Consider the following 20,245-nt stretch of genomic DNA (forward strand, 5'->3'; position numbering starts at 1 on the left):
GTTGGTCGAGATCCAATGACTGTTAGCAGAATATGGAATCGGTGGGTTCAGGAGGGTAATACGGAACACCGTGCTACATCCCAAATCCCAACGGCCTCGAATCACTAGCAGTCGAGATAACAGGCATCTTATCCGCATGTAACGGATCTTTTTTGTTTTTGTGGTTTTAGGGCGCACAACTACAACGGATCGTGCAGCCACGTCTCGATCCCTGAGTCAACAGATGGGGACGTTTGCAAAACAACAACCATCTGCACGAACAGTTCGACGACGTTTGCAGCAGCATGGACTATCAGCTCGGAGACCATGGCTGCGGTTACCCTTGACGCTGCATCATACACAGGAGCGCCTGCGATGGTGTACTCAATGACGAACCTGGGTGAACGAATAGCAAAACGTCATTTTTTCGGATGAATCCAGGTTCTGTTTACAGCATCATGATGGTTGCATCCGTGTTTGGCGACATCGCGGTGAACGCACATTGGAAGCGTGCATTCGTCATCGCCATACAGGCGTATCACCCGGCGTGTGGTATGGGGTGCCATTGGTTACACGTCTCGGTCACCTCTTGTTCGCATTGACGGCACTTTACACAGCGGACGTTACATTTCAGATGTGTTGCGACCCGTGGCTCTACCCTTCATTCGATTCCTGCGAAACCGTACATTTCAGGAGGATAATGCACGACCGCATGTTGCAGGTCCTGTACGGGCCTTTCTGGATACTGAAAATGTTCGACTGCTGCCCTGGCCAGCACATTATCCAGGTCTCTCACCAACTGAAAACGTCTGGTCAATGGTGGCCGAGCAACTGGCTCGTGACAATGTGCCAGTCACTACTCTTGATGAACTGTGGTATTGTGTTGAAGCTGCATGGGCAGCTGTACCTGTACACGCCATCCAAGCTGTGTTTGAATCAATGCCCAGGCGTATCAAGGCCGTTATTACGGCCAGAGGTGGTTGTTCTGGGCACTTATTTCTCAGGATCTATGCACTCGAATTGCGTGAAAATGTAATCACATGTCAGTTCTAGTATAATATATTTGTCCAATGAATACCCGTTTGTCACCTGCATTTCTTCTTGGTGTAGCAATTTTAATGGCCAGTAGTGTAGAACCCATCGATTCGAGAGTCCTGCTGCCTATGGACATTACACACAAAAACCCGTTGTTTTAAATATTCGTGGTACAGATAGAAAACTATCACTGTAGCTAAACGAAAAAATCAGTCTCAGCCTTTATTGATCATCCTTCGAAATGGCCATCAATGAGCGTCTTCATATGGGCATGATACACTCAAAAAAGGTTGTGGACACTCTTCCTCCCTGGAACTATTATGAGGGATAGAGACAGTGTTACACAATATTAGGGTGTGTCTCTTGTGGGTGAAAAAGTTTTAATTTGTGTATCATGTACGGAAATAAACGTTTCATGCACAGTTATGTGACTGATAGGAACAGAAATAAAGTGAAATTAATTTTGTCGTGTAGTTAGTGTCCACAGACTTCCAGAGTTAGCAGCTGAGCAGAGTGAGGTGGCGGGATGCAGGCCCTCACCTCGTCCATGCTGCAGAGCTCCTGCGAGATGTCGGTGGCGGGCCCCCGCAGCCACTGCAGCGCCTTGACCGCGTCCTCGCGCCTTTCGCGGTCCAGCAGGTACACCGGTGACTCGGGCATCGCGAAGAACGCCACGAAGAACACGAGAGGAACGATGCCGCACAGCAGCGACAGCACCCGCAGGCCGCTCAACTTACCCACAAAATACGCCAACAGGAAGCCTGCGGCAGTGCACGCCCACTACATTCCCGTTCTTTTCGCGACTAAACACGCTACAGCGAGCAGAGACTGGCGCTAAAGCAACGGGTACGAAATGGTAGACAAAAAGAGTGACTGAAGCACATTTTTATAGTCAATAAAGTGAGGTACGAAGAGGCCATCAATACTGCAACAACCCGAAGGCCACCAAATTACGAAATTATACTGATTGTGTGTATACGGCACAGCAGGAAAAGTACATCAACATTTTTGTAGGTGATGGGAAAAACTGATCAGTTAAAATTGGTAACGGTACTTTAGTTCTGAATAAAAACTAAACTCCTCCCGAGCAGGCCATGAAGGCCCAACGGTGCCGACCGGCTGCCATGTCATCCTCAGTCCATAGTCGTCACTGCATGCAGACATGGAGGGGCATGTGGTCAGCACACCGCTCTCCCGGCCGTATGTCAGTTTCTGAGACCGGAGCCGCTACTTCTCAATCAAGTAGCTCTCAGTTTGCCTCACAAGGGCTGAGTGCACCCCGCTTGCCAAAGCGCTCGGCAGACCGGATGGTCACCCATCCAAGGTCTAGCCCAGCCCGACAGCGCTTAACTTCGGTGATCTGACGGGAACCGGTGTTGCCACTGCGGCAAGGCCGTTGGCGCTTTAGGTCTGAACAACCGGCATTTTTCACTATTTGCTTGTTCCCTGTGTTATAACAGGTCTTTTTTCTGTTCTTTACTAATAACCAGGTAAAAAACTGGCATATAAATTTTCCATACCAGCAGTGCTAAAATTTTTGGTTTTTAAATGAATCTTTTTTACGAAAGAGAGTAATGTCCATTCGTAAAATTTCCATTGCTTTGAAATTTTGGATTTTTACAGAAATTGGGAAAATCAACCAACTCTGTTTTTATAACAACGTCTACAGTTTGAAACTAGGAACAGAAGTATGACACAAGAATCGGTAGATCATTGCAGAGACAATATTGTAAACTTCCTGTGATCGTGTGCCGCTTACTATTGGACAGTACGCTGGTACGTGCGGTGTGCAAAACTTGCCCTCTCCCGGGCTATACAATAGTTTCTCGCTGTCGTCCTCGGATGACCGTTGCATTGCAGAGTGATATTATCCCTAGTTTGGAAGTACTGTATTTTACGAAGTTCGGTGGCAATGGAGCACAGTGTTCTATTTGCTTTAAAAGATAAAAAATTGGAGGAGCCACAACAAACTTGCGACATTATGTAAGGAGAAAACATCCACACTGTTCGTTGGAAGAGAAGGTAAATTTGATTGCTACCTGTATACTTATACGAGGGTTGAATCTTTAATAGTGGCAACTATTTATTTATAGCTCGTACTAAATAGCAACGTGTTTCAAAGCTTTACTGACCTTCAAAGTAGTAACCAGCGTTGTGTGTAACCCGCTGCCAGCCATGTGAAAGTCGTAGGATACTCTTAGCAGTGCCAGTTGTGTTGACAGTTCGAGCGGCGCGGTCTATTGCCCGACGAATTTGTAGCAGCTCTGAAGCAAATGCCGTGAAGAGTTTCTTTCAGTTTAGAAAACGAGCTGAACTCAAGAGGGCATAAGTCAGGGGAGTGCAGTAGGTGGTATAGCACTTAGCAGCCCCATCAGTCAAACAAATCAATAACAGCTTGCACTGTACGCGCTTGAGCGTTGTCCTGCAAATTAATGATGGTCAGGTCCTGCAGAAAGTGTCATCACTTCTGTCTCTACGCTGATCATTTTTGGAACACGTCCTACGACCAGCTTAGAGACAGAAGTGATGACACTTCCTGCAGGACTTGACCATCATTTTGCAGGACAATGCTCAAGCACGTACAGTGCAAGCTTTTACTGATTTGTTTGACTTATATGGCTGTTAAGTGCTATACCACCTACTGCACTCCCCTTACTTAAGGCCTCGTGAGTTCAACTAGATTTCTAAACTGAAGGAAACACTTTATGGCATTCGTTTCAGAACTGCTACAAATTCGTCGGGCAATAGACCGCGCCGCTCAAACTGTCAACACGACTGTGACTGCTAAGAGCACCCTGCGACTTCCACATGGCTGGCAACGGGTTATACACAATGCTGGTCACTACTTTTAACGTCAATAAAACTTTGAAACACGTAGCTGTTTTGCACGAGCTGTAAATAAATAGTTGCCACTATTAAAGTTCCAAACCTCTTAATTTTACTGGCGCGACTTGGGATAATTACTGAATCCTTAACTTTGTGGTTTCTTCAGGGAAAAAAATGATAGCATCCGAAAGTGATTATGCAGGGAGGTCACCAACTTGTGACCTTTCCCTCTCTCTGGCGCTGCTCACGTCTCCTTCACCTTCACTATGGTTCCTGGAGGCAATGAGACGAATTTCTGCCACAGCCTCAACCCCATATCGATCGATAGCTCCTACTTCTTCAGTTCCAGTAGAATCTTTCAGTTTTTGTTCAAGGTCAACGTTTATTATTCGTAGTAATAGCAATAAAAACCGAAAATCGGTTATTTTGAGCGGTTCTAATAGTAAGGTTAATCTGGAGACGAAAAGAACCCGTGTAACCTAACCCGGTTCTTTCAGTGATAACCGACATCCCTATGATACAGGGTGAGGCAGTGAAACGGCACGATTTTGTAAAACCACCAAAGATTTATTTACAAGTAAAATCATAATAGTTGAACATGGATCTCAAGTACAAGAGTGGAAATTATAGATTTAACTTAAAAACAATCATTTTTTAAATATGGTGTCAGTGAGGTGTCGTCCTTGGTTTTGCACACATTGTCTAAGCCTGAGATGAAATTGTCCCATGACGTTTCGTAGCATCTGTACTGGAATGTTGTTAATTTCCTGTCGAATTCGCTCCTTCAGGTCTTCTTTTGTTCTTGGTGGATTTTCTAGGAAGACTTTGCACTTGAGGTAGCCCCAAAGAAAAAAGTCTGGTGCCGTCAGATCTGGTGAACGGGCAGGCCAGGGGAAATCGCCATTCCTGCTGATTAGACGTCGTGGAAATGCAAGTCGGAGCAATTCCATTGAGACATTAGCAGTATGGCTTGTTGCACCATCTTGCTGGAAGAGTGTTTCAGCATCTGGATCATGTCGATCAATTCCAGGCAGACCAAAAATGGTCAACATGTCAGCATAACGTCCAGAGTTTACCGTCACTGTGTTGCCATCTTCATCTTCAAAAAAATAGGGCCCCACGATTCCACGAGATGACATTGCGCACCAGACTGTTACTTTTTCAGAATGGAGAGGTTTTTCATGAAGTTCGTGCGGGTTATCTGAGGACCAATATCTGAAGTTTTGCTTATTTACGTACCCACTAAGATGAAAGTGGGCTTCATCACTCATCCATAAGTTATGCACTCTTTCTTCATTTCGTTCAATAACGTTAAGCATTGACTGGCAAAAGCCTATACGGTTATTGTAGTCATTACGTTTAAGGGCTTGCACTACCTGAATTTTGTATGGATGATAGTGAAGGTCACTCTTCAAAATCCGTCTTACTGATCGATTGCTGAGACAAAGTTCTGCGCTGTGCCGTCTCGCGGATTTTCGCGGACTTCGTCCCAACGCTTCGCGCACACGATTAATGTTCTCGGGTGTCCGGATTGTTTTTGTGCTGCCGCCTCTTTTCTTTGTTGTGCTAGCAGTAGCTTCAAAGGTTTTAACCCAAAGGAGAATGGCTTTCCTTGATGGCACGGGAGCCCGTGGCGGCAGGTTGAATTCACGACGAAAGGCGCGTTGAGCACCAACCACATTATCCGCGTTTTTGTAATATGCCTTTACGGCATATGCACGTTGCGCACTCGATCAACGCTCCATGGCTACTGAAACTTCCACCACTCTAGACGCCCAAGGTCACTTCCCCCACTCTCGCAACCCCCCCTCCGCGCCCGACAACCACTATCGAAATCGTGCCGTTTCACTGCCTCACCCGTTATAACTGCGTACAGGGTGCGAAATTTAACACAAAGAGCTGCCACTTCTGGAACCAACAATAACCTGGCTGCGCATCGAGTGGAACTGAATTTCGATAAGAGGTATACATACGTCATTACATTATATGCGAGAGTTATTAAATCGTAGTAGCTGGGTACTGGCGGCGAGCCAGACTCTCGGCGCTCCATGACTAGACGTTTACGATGATGAGGTATCTGGAGAACATGCTGGCCACGGTAACTGTCAAACACAATCTGTGTCGAGATAGATCGGGACAGCACAGCAACAGGTGCTCTTGCTTTATCTTTCTGAAAGATTAGTTTCTGGAGACTTCGAAGATAAGACGCAGCCACCGGTCTTAAGAAATCGGAAATGTAGCTCATGGCTGTGCAGATCAGAGGTGATTGAGTAGCGTGCGTAATGGCACCACAAAACCGTCTTCTCGGGCCCTCCACTCTTGGATAAGTGATAATGTATACAAAAGCAGAACTCGTCTAGAAACACGACCTGGTGCCACTCTTGAGACAAGTGCATCTGCTGGGTGCACTGCTGTCGGCGCACCTTTCTCTGCTGCTGCGTTAAGGAAATTCTCAGTCGGATTGGGAACAGTCCCATCGCTGTGTCCATGGGGATACTAGTCTCGTTACAAACAAGCTCATTTCCTTACTCAAAGTATGTGCTTTGGCTGTAAGACCTTGCACGGCCTAGCGAAAGATAAACTCTAAGATAGTAAAATAGTAGTAGTAGTAGGAGGGTTGTGTGGGCGCACGACAGCAAGGTCTTCAGCGCCCGTTCAGTATCATAGTGAGACGGGTGTCAAGAAAAAAACTCTGAACATTTACATATAACGGAACAGAAAAAACGGGGAACAATCATTGAAAAACATGTGCTCACCCACACCGAAGCGTGGGATGAAGCAGGGCGTCAACAGTAAAACATGAACAACACGGGAAGAAAAAGGTAGAGGGTGCTAAAACAATGTAGCAGATGGAAGTGGCTGGCTGACCGCAAGGAAAAAAGGGAGGAGTCAGCCACTCTGCAATACACTAAAACCTCCAGCCTAAAAGTTTAGGCCAGAGTCCAGACGCATCACAAAACTTAAAAACCCTAGACACACACGTCTCATCGTTAGCTAAAACATAGGGCAGATCGCCATCAACTTGTGCTTCTGCCCTTGCATCACGGTATAAAATGCAGTCTGTTAAAATGTGCCGGACAGAGATGTGCACACCACAAGCATCACAAAACGGAGGATCCTCCCGCCGTAATAAATAGCTATGTGTCAGAGGACAAGAAACGGACCGCATCAAGAAGAAATTACCCGAAAGAGACGGAACCCGGTAGATGTGGTGTACGTGAACAGGCAAATAAGTCATAATAATTTCAGGAAAAATGGATGATTTGTTCAACAAATAGAGCTTCCCAAACTGAGCAAGTCAGTGAGGCGTTGTTCTACCTCTGGCCCTAATTCAAGCAGTTATTCGGCTTGGCATTGATCGATAGAGTTTTTGGATGTCCTCTTGAAAGATATTGTGCCAAATTCTGGTCGATTAACGTGTTAGATCGTCAAAATCTCAAGCTGATTGGAGGAACCTGGCCATAATGCTCCAAACGTTCTTAAATGGGACGGGATCCGATGATCTTGCTGGGGAAAATAGAATTTGGCAAGCACGACGACAAGCAGTGGAATTCTCGCCTTGTGTGGATGACACCCAGAGGATCTCGCTATGAAATGAAATGGCATCCCAGACCATCAGTCCTGGTTCTCGGACCGTATGATGGGCGAAAGTCAATGAGATTCCAGGCCGAATACATATTTTAAGATAGCCCAGACGGCTGTGGGATGCCTACCTGACAGTCGCCTGCCACACGACCTGACAGACAGGAGTGATGGTCTGGAATGTCAACTAACCCTTTGGTTGTCATACGTGGCATCATTACAGCACAACAGTACGTCGAAAATATTCTACGCTCCGTTTTTGTTTCCCTTTCAAGGCTAGCCATTCTGAGCTTACATTTCAGCAATATGATGCCCGCCCGCGCACGGCAAGAGTTTCTAATGCTTGTCTTCGTACCTTCCAAATCCTACCTGGCCAGCAAGGTCGCCGGATCTCTACCCCTTAGAGAACGTTTGGAGCATTATGGGCAGGGCCCTCCAACTAGTTCGGAATTTTGATGATCCAACGCACCAGTTGGACACAATTTCGCACAGTATCCCTCAGGAGGGTACTCAACACCTCTGTCAATTAATTCCAAGACGAATAACTGCTTGAATAAGGGCTACGGGGAGATCAACACGTTACTGACTTGCTCAATTTGTGAAGATCTCTCTCCTGAATAAATCTTCCAGTTTTTAGGAAATTATAATCCTTCGTTTGACTGTACCGATTTACGTCCCACTTGGATAACTCTTTCGTGGTGCGTCATTCTTTTGTCTCGGAGTGTATGCCTGTCCTTCAGGGTACTAGTCACTGGGCCCGATGAGACCCTGTATGGCGGTGAGAATCGCTCCTTTGAATCCATCGAGTGCATCCTCACACGACAGTAATGGTATCCCTACCAACATCAGCCGTAATATCGCTGAACAAAAAAAGCAGTCTTAACAGACCACAGTTATGCCACTATAAGATTCGTACATTTGCTGGCAGACGTTTCTCCCTCTAACACGAGCAACAAAACGATCTTTTTGCAAAATAAGATCCAAATGTGACTTGCGGGTGAGAAATTCCGTGCATAATTTTTCCATATATACAGAATGTCGACGGACTTACAGTTTCTTTGTTGGTTCAAATGGCTCTGAGCACTATGGATCTTAACATCTGAGGTCATCAGTCCCCCAGAACTTAGAACTACTTAAACCTAACTAACCTAAGGACATCACACACATCCATGCCCGAGGCAGGATTCGAACCTGCGACCGTAGCGGTAGTGCGGTTCCAGACTGAAGCGCCTAGAGCCGCTCGGCCACACCGACCGGCTTTCTTTGTTCCTAATCATTTGCACATCCAAGGATTTGCTATACTTCATGTCAGTTTGACGGTTGCTGTATGCCACTTTCAGGGTATTTCAGTTTCAGTGGCCACCAGTGAAGTTATTTCTACAACCTACTCAATAGCGCTACTGTATTGTAAGTTACTGTAACCGTGCGATCCATCCTAGAATGTTGTCTTAGTGTGTTGGATCCATACCAAATGGGAATAGTAGGGCATGTTGAACGTGTACAGAGAAGGGTAGCACGAATGATCACAGGTTTGTTTAACTCGCAGGAGAGTGTCACTGAGATGTTGAAAAAACTGAGCTGGCAGGCTCTTAAAGATAGACGTAAACTATCCCTAGAAAGTCTATTGACGAAGTCTCTAAAACCAGGTTTAAATGATGGCTCAAGGAATATACTACAATCTCATACATATCGTTCCCAACAGGGTTGCGAGGATAAGGTTAGATTAATTACAGCACACACAGAGGCATTTAAACAATCATTTTTCCCGCGCTCCATAAATGAATGGAGCGAGGAAAAGCTCTAATAACTGGTACAGCGGAACGTACTCTCTCCCATGCATTTCACAGTGGTTCGCAGAGTATAGATGTAGATTTAGATGTACTGTGAGCAAGCATCTGGCCGCTGCTTCACTACCTGTCGCAATTACAGGGTCATCTGCTTAGCATATCACTCTCCTGGATGTTAATGTTGGGATTCGAAACCGGAGCCTCTAACTCTTCTTCAGACAGCTCATTAGCCGTATTAAGGAGTCCGAGAAACCCATTCCCCTTGTCTCAACCAGTGAAATTCGTTGCAGTTCAAACAAGTTGACTGTTCAACCACCCAAACGGATATAATTTTTCGAGCGTCCAGAATACGTCACACGAGTGTTTTGATAGTGAAATAGTTGCATTTTTAACTAATAGACACCCCCGAATGTTCAGTTCGTGACTGTCAGGTTATTGAGAAATGTCTCATGCACAATTTCCACCATTTCTCTCAAAAAGACGTGGGACGAATCACTTTACAAGCTATATATACATAATTAATTTGGTTTTATGAGTGCATGATGGCCATTTACAGACAAATAAACAATTCAAGAACTTTAATTTAATCAAAATACTCATATTAGCTTTTGTCAATACTTATCTGACGTCCTGAATGCTGGAATTCAGATCCATTGCGAGATATTTCTCGTCCTATCCTTCACTGTACAAATTTACGTTTGCTGCCAAAAGAGTGGCCTACTGGAAGGTGTTGATCCCTTTGCTGATCGTCGGGGTTCAAGTTCGAAGCAGGACTCATCATCAATGACGACAGTTCTCCTCCAGTCAAAGAGATTCCAGCCGATGACAGATGGAGACGCCCTGAATAGCTGTGGGATACCAATCTGTCTGTCGCCCGCCATACAGCCCAACAAAAGGGAGTGACTGTCTGGGGTGCCATTCCTTTTTATAGCAGGACCGCTTTGGTTGTCATCCGCGGCATCCTTACAGCACAGCTGTATGTCCACGATATTCTGCGCCCCGTTTTGTTGCCCTTCATGACAAGCCATCCTGGACTTACATTTCAGCAAGACTGTGTCCACCCTCAGACGGCAAGAGTTTCTACTGCTTGTCTTCGTACTTTCCAACGCCTACCTTGGCCATCAAGGTTGCCGGATCTCTCCCCTACTGAGGAAGTTTGGATCGTTATGGAAAGGGTCTTCCATCCAGCTCGGGATTTTAACGATCTGTCGTGGCAATTGGACAGAATTTCGCACGATATCTCTTAGAAGAACATCCAACAGTGCCAAGCCGAATAACAGCTTGGATAAGGACCAGAGGTCGACCAATGCGTTACTGACTTGCTCAAATTGTGAAGCACTTGATTCTGAATAAATCATCCAGATTTTCTGAAACTGTAATCATTTGTTCGTCTGTATATGTAAGTAACATCCACCAATTTCCTTCTCTAAAGTTAACGTAGGAAACATTTGGATTATCAAACTGTCTGTGGATAAAAGAAGGAGGGAACAAGAATCATTATAGAATCTATTAAATCAATCAGTAATCATTCAGGTATTGATAAAACAGCAGTTTTACTCTGGAGTGTTCTTGTGAATGTTGTAGCAAAGAAATAAAGAAAAATAATTAGTCTTTCACTTATTCTCCATCGAGGGATCATTGTCGTAAGAGAGGCATACGCTGGTATAGCATTATAGCATTGCAGCCGCCTAAACGCCGCAGCCCGTCTGTCGATCGGTGTCCAGCAAATTGTTAAAACCAGGGACGCTTTGGCATGCAACGTACCTGATACTGTGGCGGCCACACTACAAGAAACCAATTTTAACACGTATAAATACTGGCCATCAGGACAGTCTCTTCATCTAGTGAGTCATCAAGTCAGCATCTGTTGTCATATGGCCTTCTGCCACGAGGCAACCACTATCCAATTGTCATCCTAACAGTTCCACTAGGTTAACGTCCTTGCCGCAGTGGATACACCGGTTCCCGTGAGATCACCGAAGTTAAGCGCTGTCGGGCGTGGTCGGCACTTGGATGGGTGACTTCCAACCGCCATGCGCTGTTGTCATTTTTCGGGGTGCACTCAGCCTCGTGATGGCAACTGAGGAGCTAATCGACCGAATAGTAGCGGCTTCGGTCAAGAATACCATCATAACGACCGGGAGAGCGGTGTGCTGACCCTACGCCCCTCCTATCCGCATCCTCCACTGAGGATGACACGGCGGTCGGATGGTCCCGATGGGCCACCTGCGGCCTGAAGACGGAGTGGTAGCAGGTCCACTAGCCATTGGGCCAAGGGTCGAACTGAGGCCCTCCCAGCCACCGAGCCACTAGGCATCCGCCAGTGCTAGAGATGGCTTTCCAGATGCAGGTCCCAATGACCTCCCATCAGGCCGACCAGTAGCCTCCCTCGCCTTTATCCGAGACGAGCCGTGCCACCTCAACCCATAGCTGAGCCAGTTCCGCCAGCCACCTGTGTATGCACACATCACAAGGTCTCCTCGCCACTCTGCTGAAATACAAATGCACAAAACAGTTGCGTCACCTCTACGCACTGTGTGCCACAGACCATGCTTGCGATGCCCACTACCCAACGCCCACTTGATGTGGGAACGTGTTACAAGTACACACTGTTGAGAAGTAAATAAAGGATTCTGCTGTCAAGAAGCTGCTTTTGAGTCACCCTGAACCACCAACTGCTACTAGAGAACAGCCATACATTACAGAACCAAGAAAATCCAAGAAAGAATTTTCAGAGAGGAATTTGAAAATATTCTTAAACCACAAACAAAACTTTCCCACAGGATTCATGAAAATAGAGTTATGTTCAAAAATCTAATCTGTGTGAAATCTTATGGCACTTAACTCCTAAGGTCATCAGTCCTTATGCTTACTACTTAACCTAAATTATCCTAAGGACAAACACACACACCCATACCCGCCGATGGTTATGTTAATTATATTGCTGACAGAGGTAACTAACCTCTCATCCTTCTCATTCATTGTCCGTGAGATGAATAGAAAGAAGAGTTAGTACCGAACAGCAAGAAATCTTTCACGTGCGGAAGTGTTACATGCTTATGGACCTCTGTCGCCTGAAAGCACATTTTCCCCACTGCCAAGCCAACCTGGCTGAGAATGGAGAGGGGGAAAATGCGAACTCGTCTAATTAGATAACGATGCAGTCAAGCAAGAAATACTGAACAGCTTGTATGCCCTCTTGGTTTCATATTTCGCATTTCTCAACAACATAAGTCACAAACAAAACAAACTTTCAGTATTATTTAATTATTTTTGGTACATTGAAGACAAAATAAAATACAGGGCGAGTCAAAAGTCCTTGGACACCTTCATAAGTTGGAAGATTAAAGGGAAAATTGAAATGTGATGATGGGAACATAGGTTTGCCGTGGGGCCTCAACTTTTGAGTGAATGTCATTCATGGCCGCCATCTTGAAATCCGCCATTTTGGATTCAAGTCATTTTTTTTAAATGGAAAGGGGGTGTATGACACATCAAATAACACTCGCTTCAGCCTTGGAATTGAATGGTGTAATTTGTTATTGTCTATCTTGTACAGTATAGAAGTTATTAATGTTCAAAGTTACCTTGATACAACTTACGTTTCTCTATGTTCCAGGTGATCTAAAATGGGTCTGACACGTGAACAGAAGATCGAAATCATCCTTATATCAGGGGAACGCAGCTACCGAACGATAGCAGCTGACTACAACAGACGGCACCCAGACAGAGAACTGGTATCGCACTGAACGGTGGCTCACGTGATCACCAAATTCCGGGAGACAGGCTCTGTTCACGACAGGGCGACAGGGCGACCAAGGACTGCCACCAATGAGGAAACTGCAACTGCGGTTGTTGCGTCGTTTGTGAAAAGTCCTAAACGAAGTACCCGTTGTATGCCCCTGGCATGTGGAATAAGCCAAACCTTCACTGTCTGGATATTGCACACCAATAAGTGGCATCCTTACAAGCTGCAGATGCAACATCGACTTAATGAGGATGACCCTGATTGCCAGTTGGAGTTCTGCCTGTGGGCTGCTGAACAACACGAACTGGATCCTTCGTTTGCCAAGGGCATACTGTTCAGCGACGAGGCGTATTTCACTTTGAATGGGGAGGTTAATCGACATAATTGTCGATACTGGAGTGACGCAAATCCGAACTGGGTTGCCCAAATTCGAGAACATAGTCTAGCGAAAGTAACGGTGTGGTGTGGCATATGGGACACCCGCGTCATTGGGCCATTTTTCTTTTACAATACCTTAACTGCACCACAGTAGCTGATGCTGCTGCAGGACCTCGTGTTCCCTTCCACACTGAACGCTGACGGCATTTTCCCATCTTATTTTCAGCACGACGGAGCCCCTCCACACTATGGCATTGGTGTCCGTGAATGGTTGGAGGAACAACTGCCATGGAAGTGGATTGGTCGCCGTGGTCCCGTGGAGTGGCCGCCCAAATCCCCTGACTTAACGCCCCTTGATTTTTATCTATGGGGACTTCTTAAGGAGATAGTGTATGCTGAAAGCATCAATGATTTGAGACACCTGGAGGAACGCATACAACACGCCTGTGACCAAATGGCAGGAGACATTCTCCTCCATGTGCAGTCAGAGTGGTTGCGGCGATTACAGTTGTGCAATGCACGGGATGGACAACACGTAGAACATGTGTTGTAGCAATCGGTATAAAGGTAATTTCCCAACTTTGAACGTTAATTACCTTTAAACTGTACAAGATAGACAAAAACAAATTACACCACTAAATTCCAGAGCTCAATCGAGTGATATTTGATGTGTCATACATCCCACTTTCCACTTTAAAAAAAAAGTACTTGAATCCAAAATGGTGGATTTCAAGATGGCGGCCATGAATGACATTCACTCCAAAAGCTGCGGCCACACATCAAACCTAAGTTCCCATCATCACATTTCAATTTTCCCTTTAATCTTCCAACTTATGAAGGTGTCCAAGGACTTTTGACTCGCCCTGTATATATGTGGCTCAGTCTGTCGTCATAGGAACAAATGCAGATAATTTCGTAGATTTTTGTCACTCACGTTCCCACGTAAACGTGACTTATTCAGTTTCATAATCGAAAAAAGCCTCTCACACACGTAACACATATGTTCACCGATACGTTGTATCACGTTAGGTTTAAATAGTTCTAAGTTCTAGGGGACTGATGACCTCAGAAGTTAAGTCCCATAGTGCTCAGAGCCATTTTAACCATTTTTTGTCATTCTGCAACAAGATAACTCTCTGCCACGTTCTGCCAAACGGCCGAAACAATAAACTAGTTGGATTCGATTTGCTGGAACACACGTCACACAGTCCAGACCTGGCTCGAAGCGATTTCCTTACGTTTGGACCTTTGAAGGAAGCACTCATGGGAAGAAAATTAGCAAACGACGCAGAAGTGATTGATGCAGTGCAAAATTGGTTACAGATGCAACCAAACACTATTTTTTCCCTAAGGAGTCAAAAACCTTGTGAAACGTTGGACAAAGTACGTTAGAGCGCAGGGAGGTTATGTAGAAAAATAAGGTATGTTTCAGTTTTCGATCATTAGAATAAATCCAGAATGAGAATTCCACTCTGCAGTGGAGTGTGCGCTGATATGAAACTTCCTGGCAGATATAAATTGTGTGCTGGACAGAGACTCGAAATCGGGACCTTTGCCTTTCGAGGTCAACTGGAAGGTAGGAGACGAGGTACTGGCAGAACTGAAGCTGTGAGAACCGGTCGTGAGTTGTACTTGCTTAGCTCAGTCGGTAGTCTGCCTTCGGCAGGGGAGCAGTGCGGACCGCGCTCGGCCGTCCACGCCGCTGCGCGCGGAGTGTTTCTTTACTTCCCCGTCGCCGGCCGCGGTGGCCGAGCGGTTCTAGGCGCTTCAGTCTGGAACCACGCGGCTGCTACGGTCGTAGGTTCGAATCCTGCCTCGGGCATGGATGTGTGTTATGTCCTTAGGTTAGTTAGGTTTAAGTAGTTCTAAGTCTAGGGGACTGATGACCTCAGATGTCAAGTCCCATAGTGCTTAGAGCCATTTGAACCATTTTGAACATCCTCGTCTCCGCGCTTCTCAGTCGAACAAAGCTATAATGGCCAACTCATACAGGAAGAACACCTTTTCAAATGAATACGCACGACCCAAAGCACTGGCCGTCGAACGCTTCCTTCGCGAAGATGTGAAGATCCCCCGTGACGATCTCATCGGCATACACCTATCGATCATTAGCCGCGTCGTTTATGTTAAGATGACTTCCAACGCTGCCTGCAACGAGATTATTCAACGGTCGCGACATGGACTAAAATTCCGACACTCCGACGCCGACCTTGTCGGCTCGTACCTTTGAGCAGCTAGTTATTTTTCGGGTTCAGTTCCTTAGTTGCGATCGCCAAGCCGGGTAAACAACCTTCCACGCCGCGTACGCAGTTAGCAAAACAGGCGAACAGAATTAAGTCTTGCCCTCGCTTTTATACACGGCACAAACACCAAGATTGCCGCTCCCGCCAAGCTCAATGTTACGTTCGTGGTAGGAACTGACATATGCAGTCCGTGTGTTTGCAACGGAACTAACATCAGAATTTGGCCCACTCACAAAAATCTAGTCACAACGTCCATGTCATTAATGCAGTATATTCCAAGTCTACAACAGGCGTTAGTACACCTAGCAAGCGTGCAGTTTCGTCAGTGATACGTCAGTCAAACAAACGTTTTGTTCATTTACTTATTTGTGGGAAACATGTGAAATTTCAGTTGGACACGGGTACCTCTGTCACACTGCTCAATCGTCCCATATATGAACTATTCGGTTCCCCACGCCTGTCTAAAACTAGCATGCAACTAACGGCTTATAATGGACAAGACATAATCCTCGTGCGTATCGCTCCTGTAGGGATTGCAAAGACAAGATTAGACTGACTACAACACATATAGAGGCATCGAGAAATTGTTCCTCGAGCATTCCAACCGCGAATGGTTCGCCAAGAAATCTTTACACCATGTACTAAGTTCTAGTATCCTCTGCCAAGCACGTCACAATGTATTGCAGAGTATATGTAAACATAGACGTAGGTGTAGACATAGACAAAGATAGCTAGAGATTTTCCGTGGAGCCTTGTCAATAACTGTTGGAATCACTGGATCACGCCTAGTCACTATGTGTGGTGGAAGGGGGACACTCGTTACACAAAACTTTCTGCATCCATAGCATCATTTTGATGTCACGCCCAATATCGACAGCCGAAGGACTGCTCTCGATCTTCGTTAGCGTTTCCTCTCACAAGACATCACGCTGCTTATCGGAGATTTACGAAATCACGCCGTTCTTGGTACGATTACTGTAATTATTTTTATAAATTAAACGTCACATAATGATTTATCGATGGTTAATTCTTTCACATAAGTGATCTCTCTCAGAAGTAAGTAGGTCTTGTCAATATTATACAAATGGTTGAAATGGCTCTAAGCACTATGGTACTTAACATCTCAGGTCATCAGTCCCCTAGACTTAGAACTACTTAACCTAACTAACCTAAGGACATCACACACATCCATGCCCAAGGCAGGATTCGAACCTGGACCGTAGCAGGAGCGCAGTTCCGGACTGAAACGCCTAGAACCGCTCGGCCCCAGAGGCCGGCTAATATTATACAAATTTTGCTTGAAACACGCTTGTATTATAATTCGCGGTATGCTGTTTCAAGGTAACGCTGCATTAAAAAATTCATCACAAATATGGATTCGAAGAATGTAGCATCCTCCTACACGCAACTTTTTTTCATCTTAGCGTTGGTAACACATTCTGTAACTTTCTTAGGAATGTAATACTAGTGTGTTCTGCAATATTCGATGTTATTCACATTTCCGCCTGATTAGAGGGCGAATGATGAAATAAATACACTACTGGCCATTAAAATTGCTACACCAAAAATATATGCAGATGATAAACGGGTATTCATTGGACAAATATATTATACTAGAACTGACACGTGATTACATTTTCACGCAATTTGGGTGCATACATCCTGAGAAATCAGTACCCAGATCAACCACCTCTGGCCGTAATATCGGCCTTGATACGCCTGGCCATTGAGTCAAACAGAGCTTGGATGGCATGTACAGATACAGCTGCCCACGCAGCTTCATCACGATACCACAGTTCATCAAGAGTAGTGACTTGCGTATTGTGACGAGCCAGTTGCTCGGCCACCATTGACCAGAAGTTTTCAATTGGTGAGAGATCTGGAGAATGTGCTCGCCAGGGCAGCAGTCGAACATTTTCTGTATCCAGAAAGGCCCGTACAGGACCTGCAACATGCGGTCGTGCATTATCCTGCTGAAATGTAGGGTTTCGCAGGGATCGAATGAAGGTCGAGCCACGGGTCGCAACACATCTGAAATGTAACGTCCACTGTTCAAAGTGCCGTCAATGCGAAGAAGAGGCGGCCGAGACGTGTAACCAATGTCACCCCAATCCATCACGCCAGGTGATATGCCAGTATGGCGATGACGAATACACGCTTCCAATGTGCGTTCACCGCGATGTGGCCAAACCTGGATTCATCCGAGAAATGACATTTTGCCATTCGTGCACCCAGGTTCGTCGTTGAGTACACCATCGCAGGCGCTCCTGTCTGTGATGCAGCGTCAATGGTAACTGCAGCCATGGTCTTCGAGCTGATAGTCCATGCTCCTGTTAACGTCGTCCAACTGTTCGTGCAGATGGTTGTTGTCTTGCAAACGTCACCATATGTAGACTCAGGGATCGAGACGTGGCTGCACGATCCGTTACAGCCATGCGGATAAGATGCCGGTCATCTCGACTGCTAGTGATACGAGGCCGTTGGGATCCAGCACGGCGCTCCGTGTTACCCTCTTGAACGCAGCGATTCCATATTCTGCTAACTGTCATTGGATCTCGACCAACGCGAGTAGCAATGTCGCGATACGATAAACCTCAATCGCGATAGGCTCCAATCCGACCTTTATCAGAGTCGGAAACGTGATGGTACGTATTTCCCCTCCTTACACGAGGCATCACAACAACGTTTCACCAGGCAACGCCGGTCAACTGCTGTTTGTGTATGAGAAATCGGTTGGAAAATTTCCTCATGTCCGGCCGGCGCCAACCTGGTGTGAATGCTCTGTAAAGTTAATCATTTGCATATCACAGCATCTTCTTCCTGTCGGTTAAATTTCGCGTCTGTAGCACGTCATCTTCGTGGTGTAGCAATTTTAAGGGCCAGTAGTGTATTTGGCAATTTCCGAATGTGTTGTTGGGCAGGAGCCCATGACGACAGCTTACATTGCTGGAAGTGAAAGGAGAAGCAATAATAACATTCATATCCTTCGTTGTTAAAAGTCGATAGCAGTTCCTGCGATTATTGAGATTCCGCATGACAAAGTGATGTCACGTTTGCAAAAAGTCTTGTGAAATGAATGTTACCCTTGCTGGAAATAGCGGTTACTGTTGGTAGTAGCGGGTGGTAGTCGTAATATTGTCACTCGACAGTGTAAGACAACAGCTGGTCTGAGTGCACAGAACTGGTTTCCTCTAACATGAAAACATTCGGAGAGTGTACTGTACCGAGGGTGAGCATCAGCTGGTAAAAGACGCCGAGCGCGCCACGTATCTGCTTCTCGGCGATCTCGCCCGTGTAGACGGGCGCGGCGGTGCAGTAGCCGGCGCCGCAGAAGCCGGTGATGAAGCGGCCGACCAGCAGCAGCGGGATGCTGCGGAAGAAGGCGAGCAGCAGCCAGCCCAGCACGAACGGCGGCACCAGCGCCAGCATCACCACCTTGCGCCCGAACCGGTCCAGCGTCAGCGCCATCAGCATCATCGACACCAGCGACCCCAGAGGCGGAATGCCCGCCACCCACGACAGCTCCTCGTCCGTGTACGTGGCTTCCGCCTTCAGCATCTCGAGCGCGGGGGCTGACCATCCCAGCACCATGCCGAACGCAGCACCGCCCAGGGTCGCTAGCGCAAGGAGATAGAAAATACAACATTGTCCTGAATACTTTATACTTTAGCCAAACTCAGTAAAATCTGGCATATATGTGTACATACACTATCTGATCAAAAGTATCCAGACACCTATTAGCAGACATTAATATGGGGTGTGCCCAATCTACGCCTTTTTTAGGTGCCTGAACTCTGCTGAGGACACTTTCAACGAGGTGTCTGAATATCTGTGGGGAAAGGCATCCCACTCCTCCTCAAAAGCCGAAACTAGAGAAGATATTGATGGTGGACGCCGGTGTTCTAACTCATCCCAATAGTGTTTCATTGGTATCAGATCAGGACTCTAGGCACATCGGCCCACTCAGGAAAGTTATTGTCCACAAACAACTGTCCTATTCGAAGGCCTTTACCATTGCTACATAAAAAAGGGTTTAAGCCTATTAAAAAAAGCTCGTCAGGATTACGCAGCTATAAGCTTTAAAAGTTTCTCTGGTATGTCAGTAAATTCGCCACTTCATCTGCTGCAACTAAGTAAAATGGTATCTTAATATAAAATGACTGACAAAAAAAATTAGGCGCCCAGAAATGGAGGAGGGAACGAAATGAAACTCCGCGGGTTGAGAGGGCGTGTGACGTTACTCTAGTGATTACAAATCGAGTCAAATTTCCAAAGACTGTGGTGGTATGAACCCACTTATCATTATGACGTTGCACCCTCTCTAACCCGGATGCATGCACTGATTCGGTTGGGTTGGATGTCACAACGCCATTGTACTCCGTCCTGATGCAAGCTGGCCTACAACTGCTATAATTGCTCCTGTGTATTAGCACCGGGACGGAGGTGCCGTCCTAGCTGGTCTCATTCAGGTTCTGTACGGGACAGGGGCTCTTGCTGACCATGGGACTGCCTCAACACCACGCAGGCCGTTCACGGATAAAAGTACCATATATGGACCAGCATTGTCCCGTTGAGAAATGGCACCATGATATTGTCACGTGAGACATAACACCTGTGGACGCAAGATGTCCGTGACATACTGTTGTGCCACGAGAGTTTCCTCAATC

General features: G+C 46.2%; 1 protein-coding gene and 1 pseudogene across 1 annotated transcript in view; both read right to left on the reverse strand.

Annotated features, from left to right (window-relative positions):
- The window catches only part of LOC126176504 (facilitated trehalose transporter Tret1-like), a 110,607-nt gene extending 91,438 nt beyond the window's left edge, over positions 1-19,169 (reverse strand). Inside the window, exons 1-3 of the mRNA XM_049923659.1 lie at positions 18,988-19,169; positions 18,803-18,948; positions 1,555-1,775 (exon numbers count right to left, since the gene is read on the reverse strand). Coding sequence (XP_049779616.1) covers positions 1,555-1,775; positions 18,803-18,948; positions 18,988-19,169 — 549 coding nt within the window. The remainder of the gene's footprint in view (positions 1-1,554; positions 1,776-18,802; positions 18,949-18,987) is intronic.
- LOC126177850 (5S ribosomal RNA) lies at positions 2,299-2,415 on the reverse strand (annotated as a pseudogene).
- Positions 19,170-20,245: the final 1,076 nt, after the last annotated feature.

Source organism: Schistocerca cancellata, chromosome 3 (genome assembly GCF_023864275.1).
Source record: "Schistocerca cancellata isolate TAMUIC-IGC-003103 chromosome 3, iqSchCanc2.1, whole genome shotgun sequence".
Lineage (NCBI taxonomy): Eukaryota > Metazoa > Arthropoda > Insecta > Orthoptera > Acrididae > Schistocerca > Schistocerca cancellata.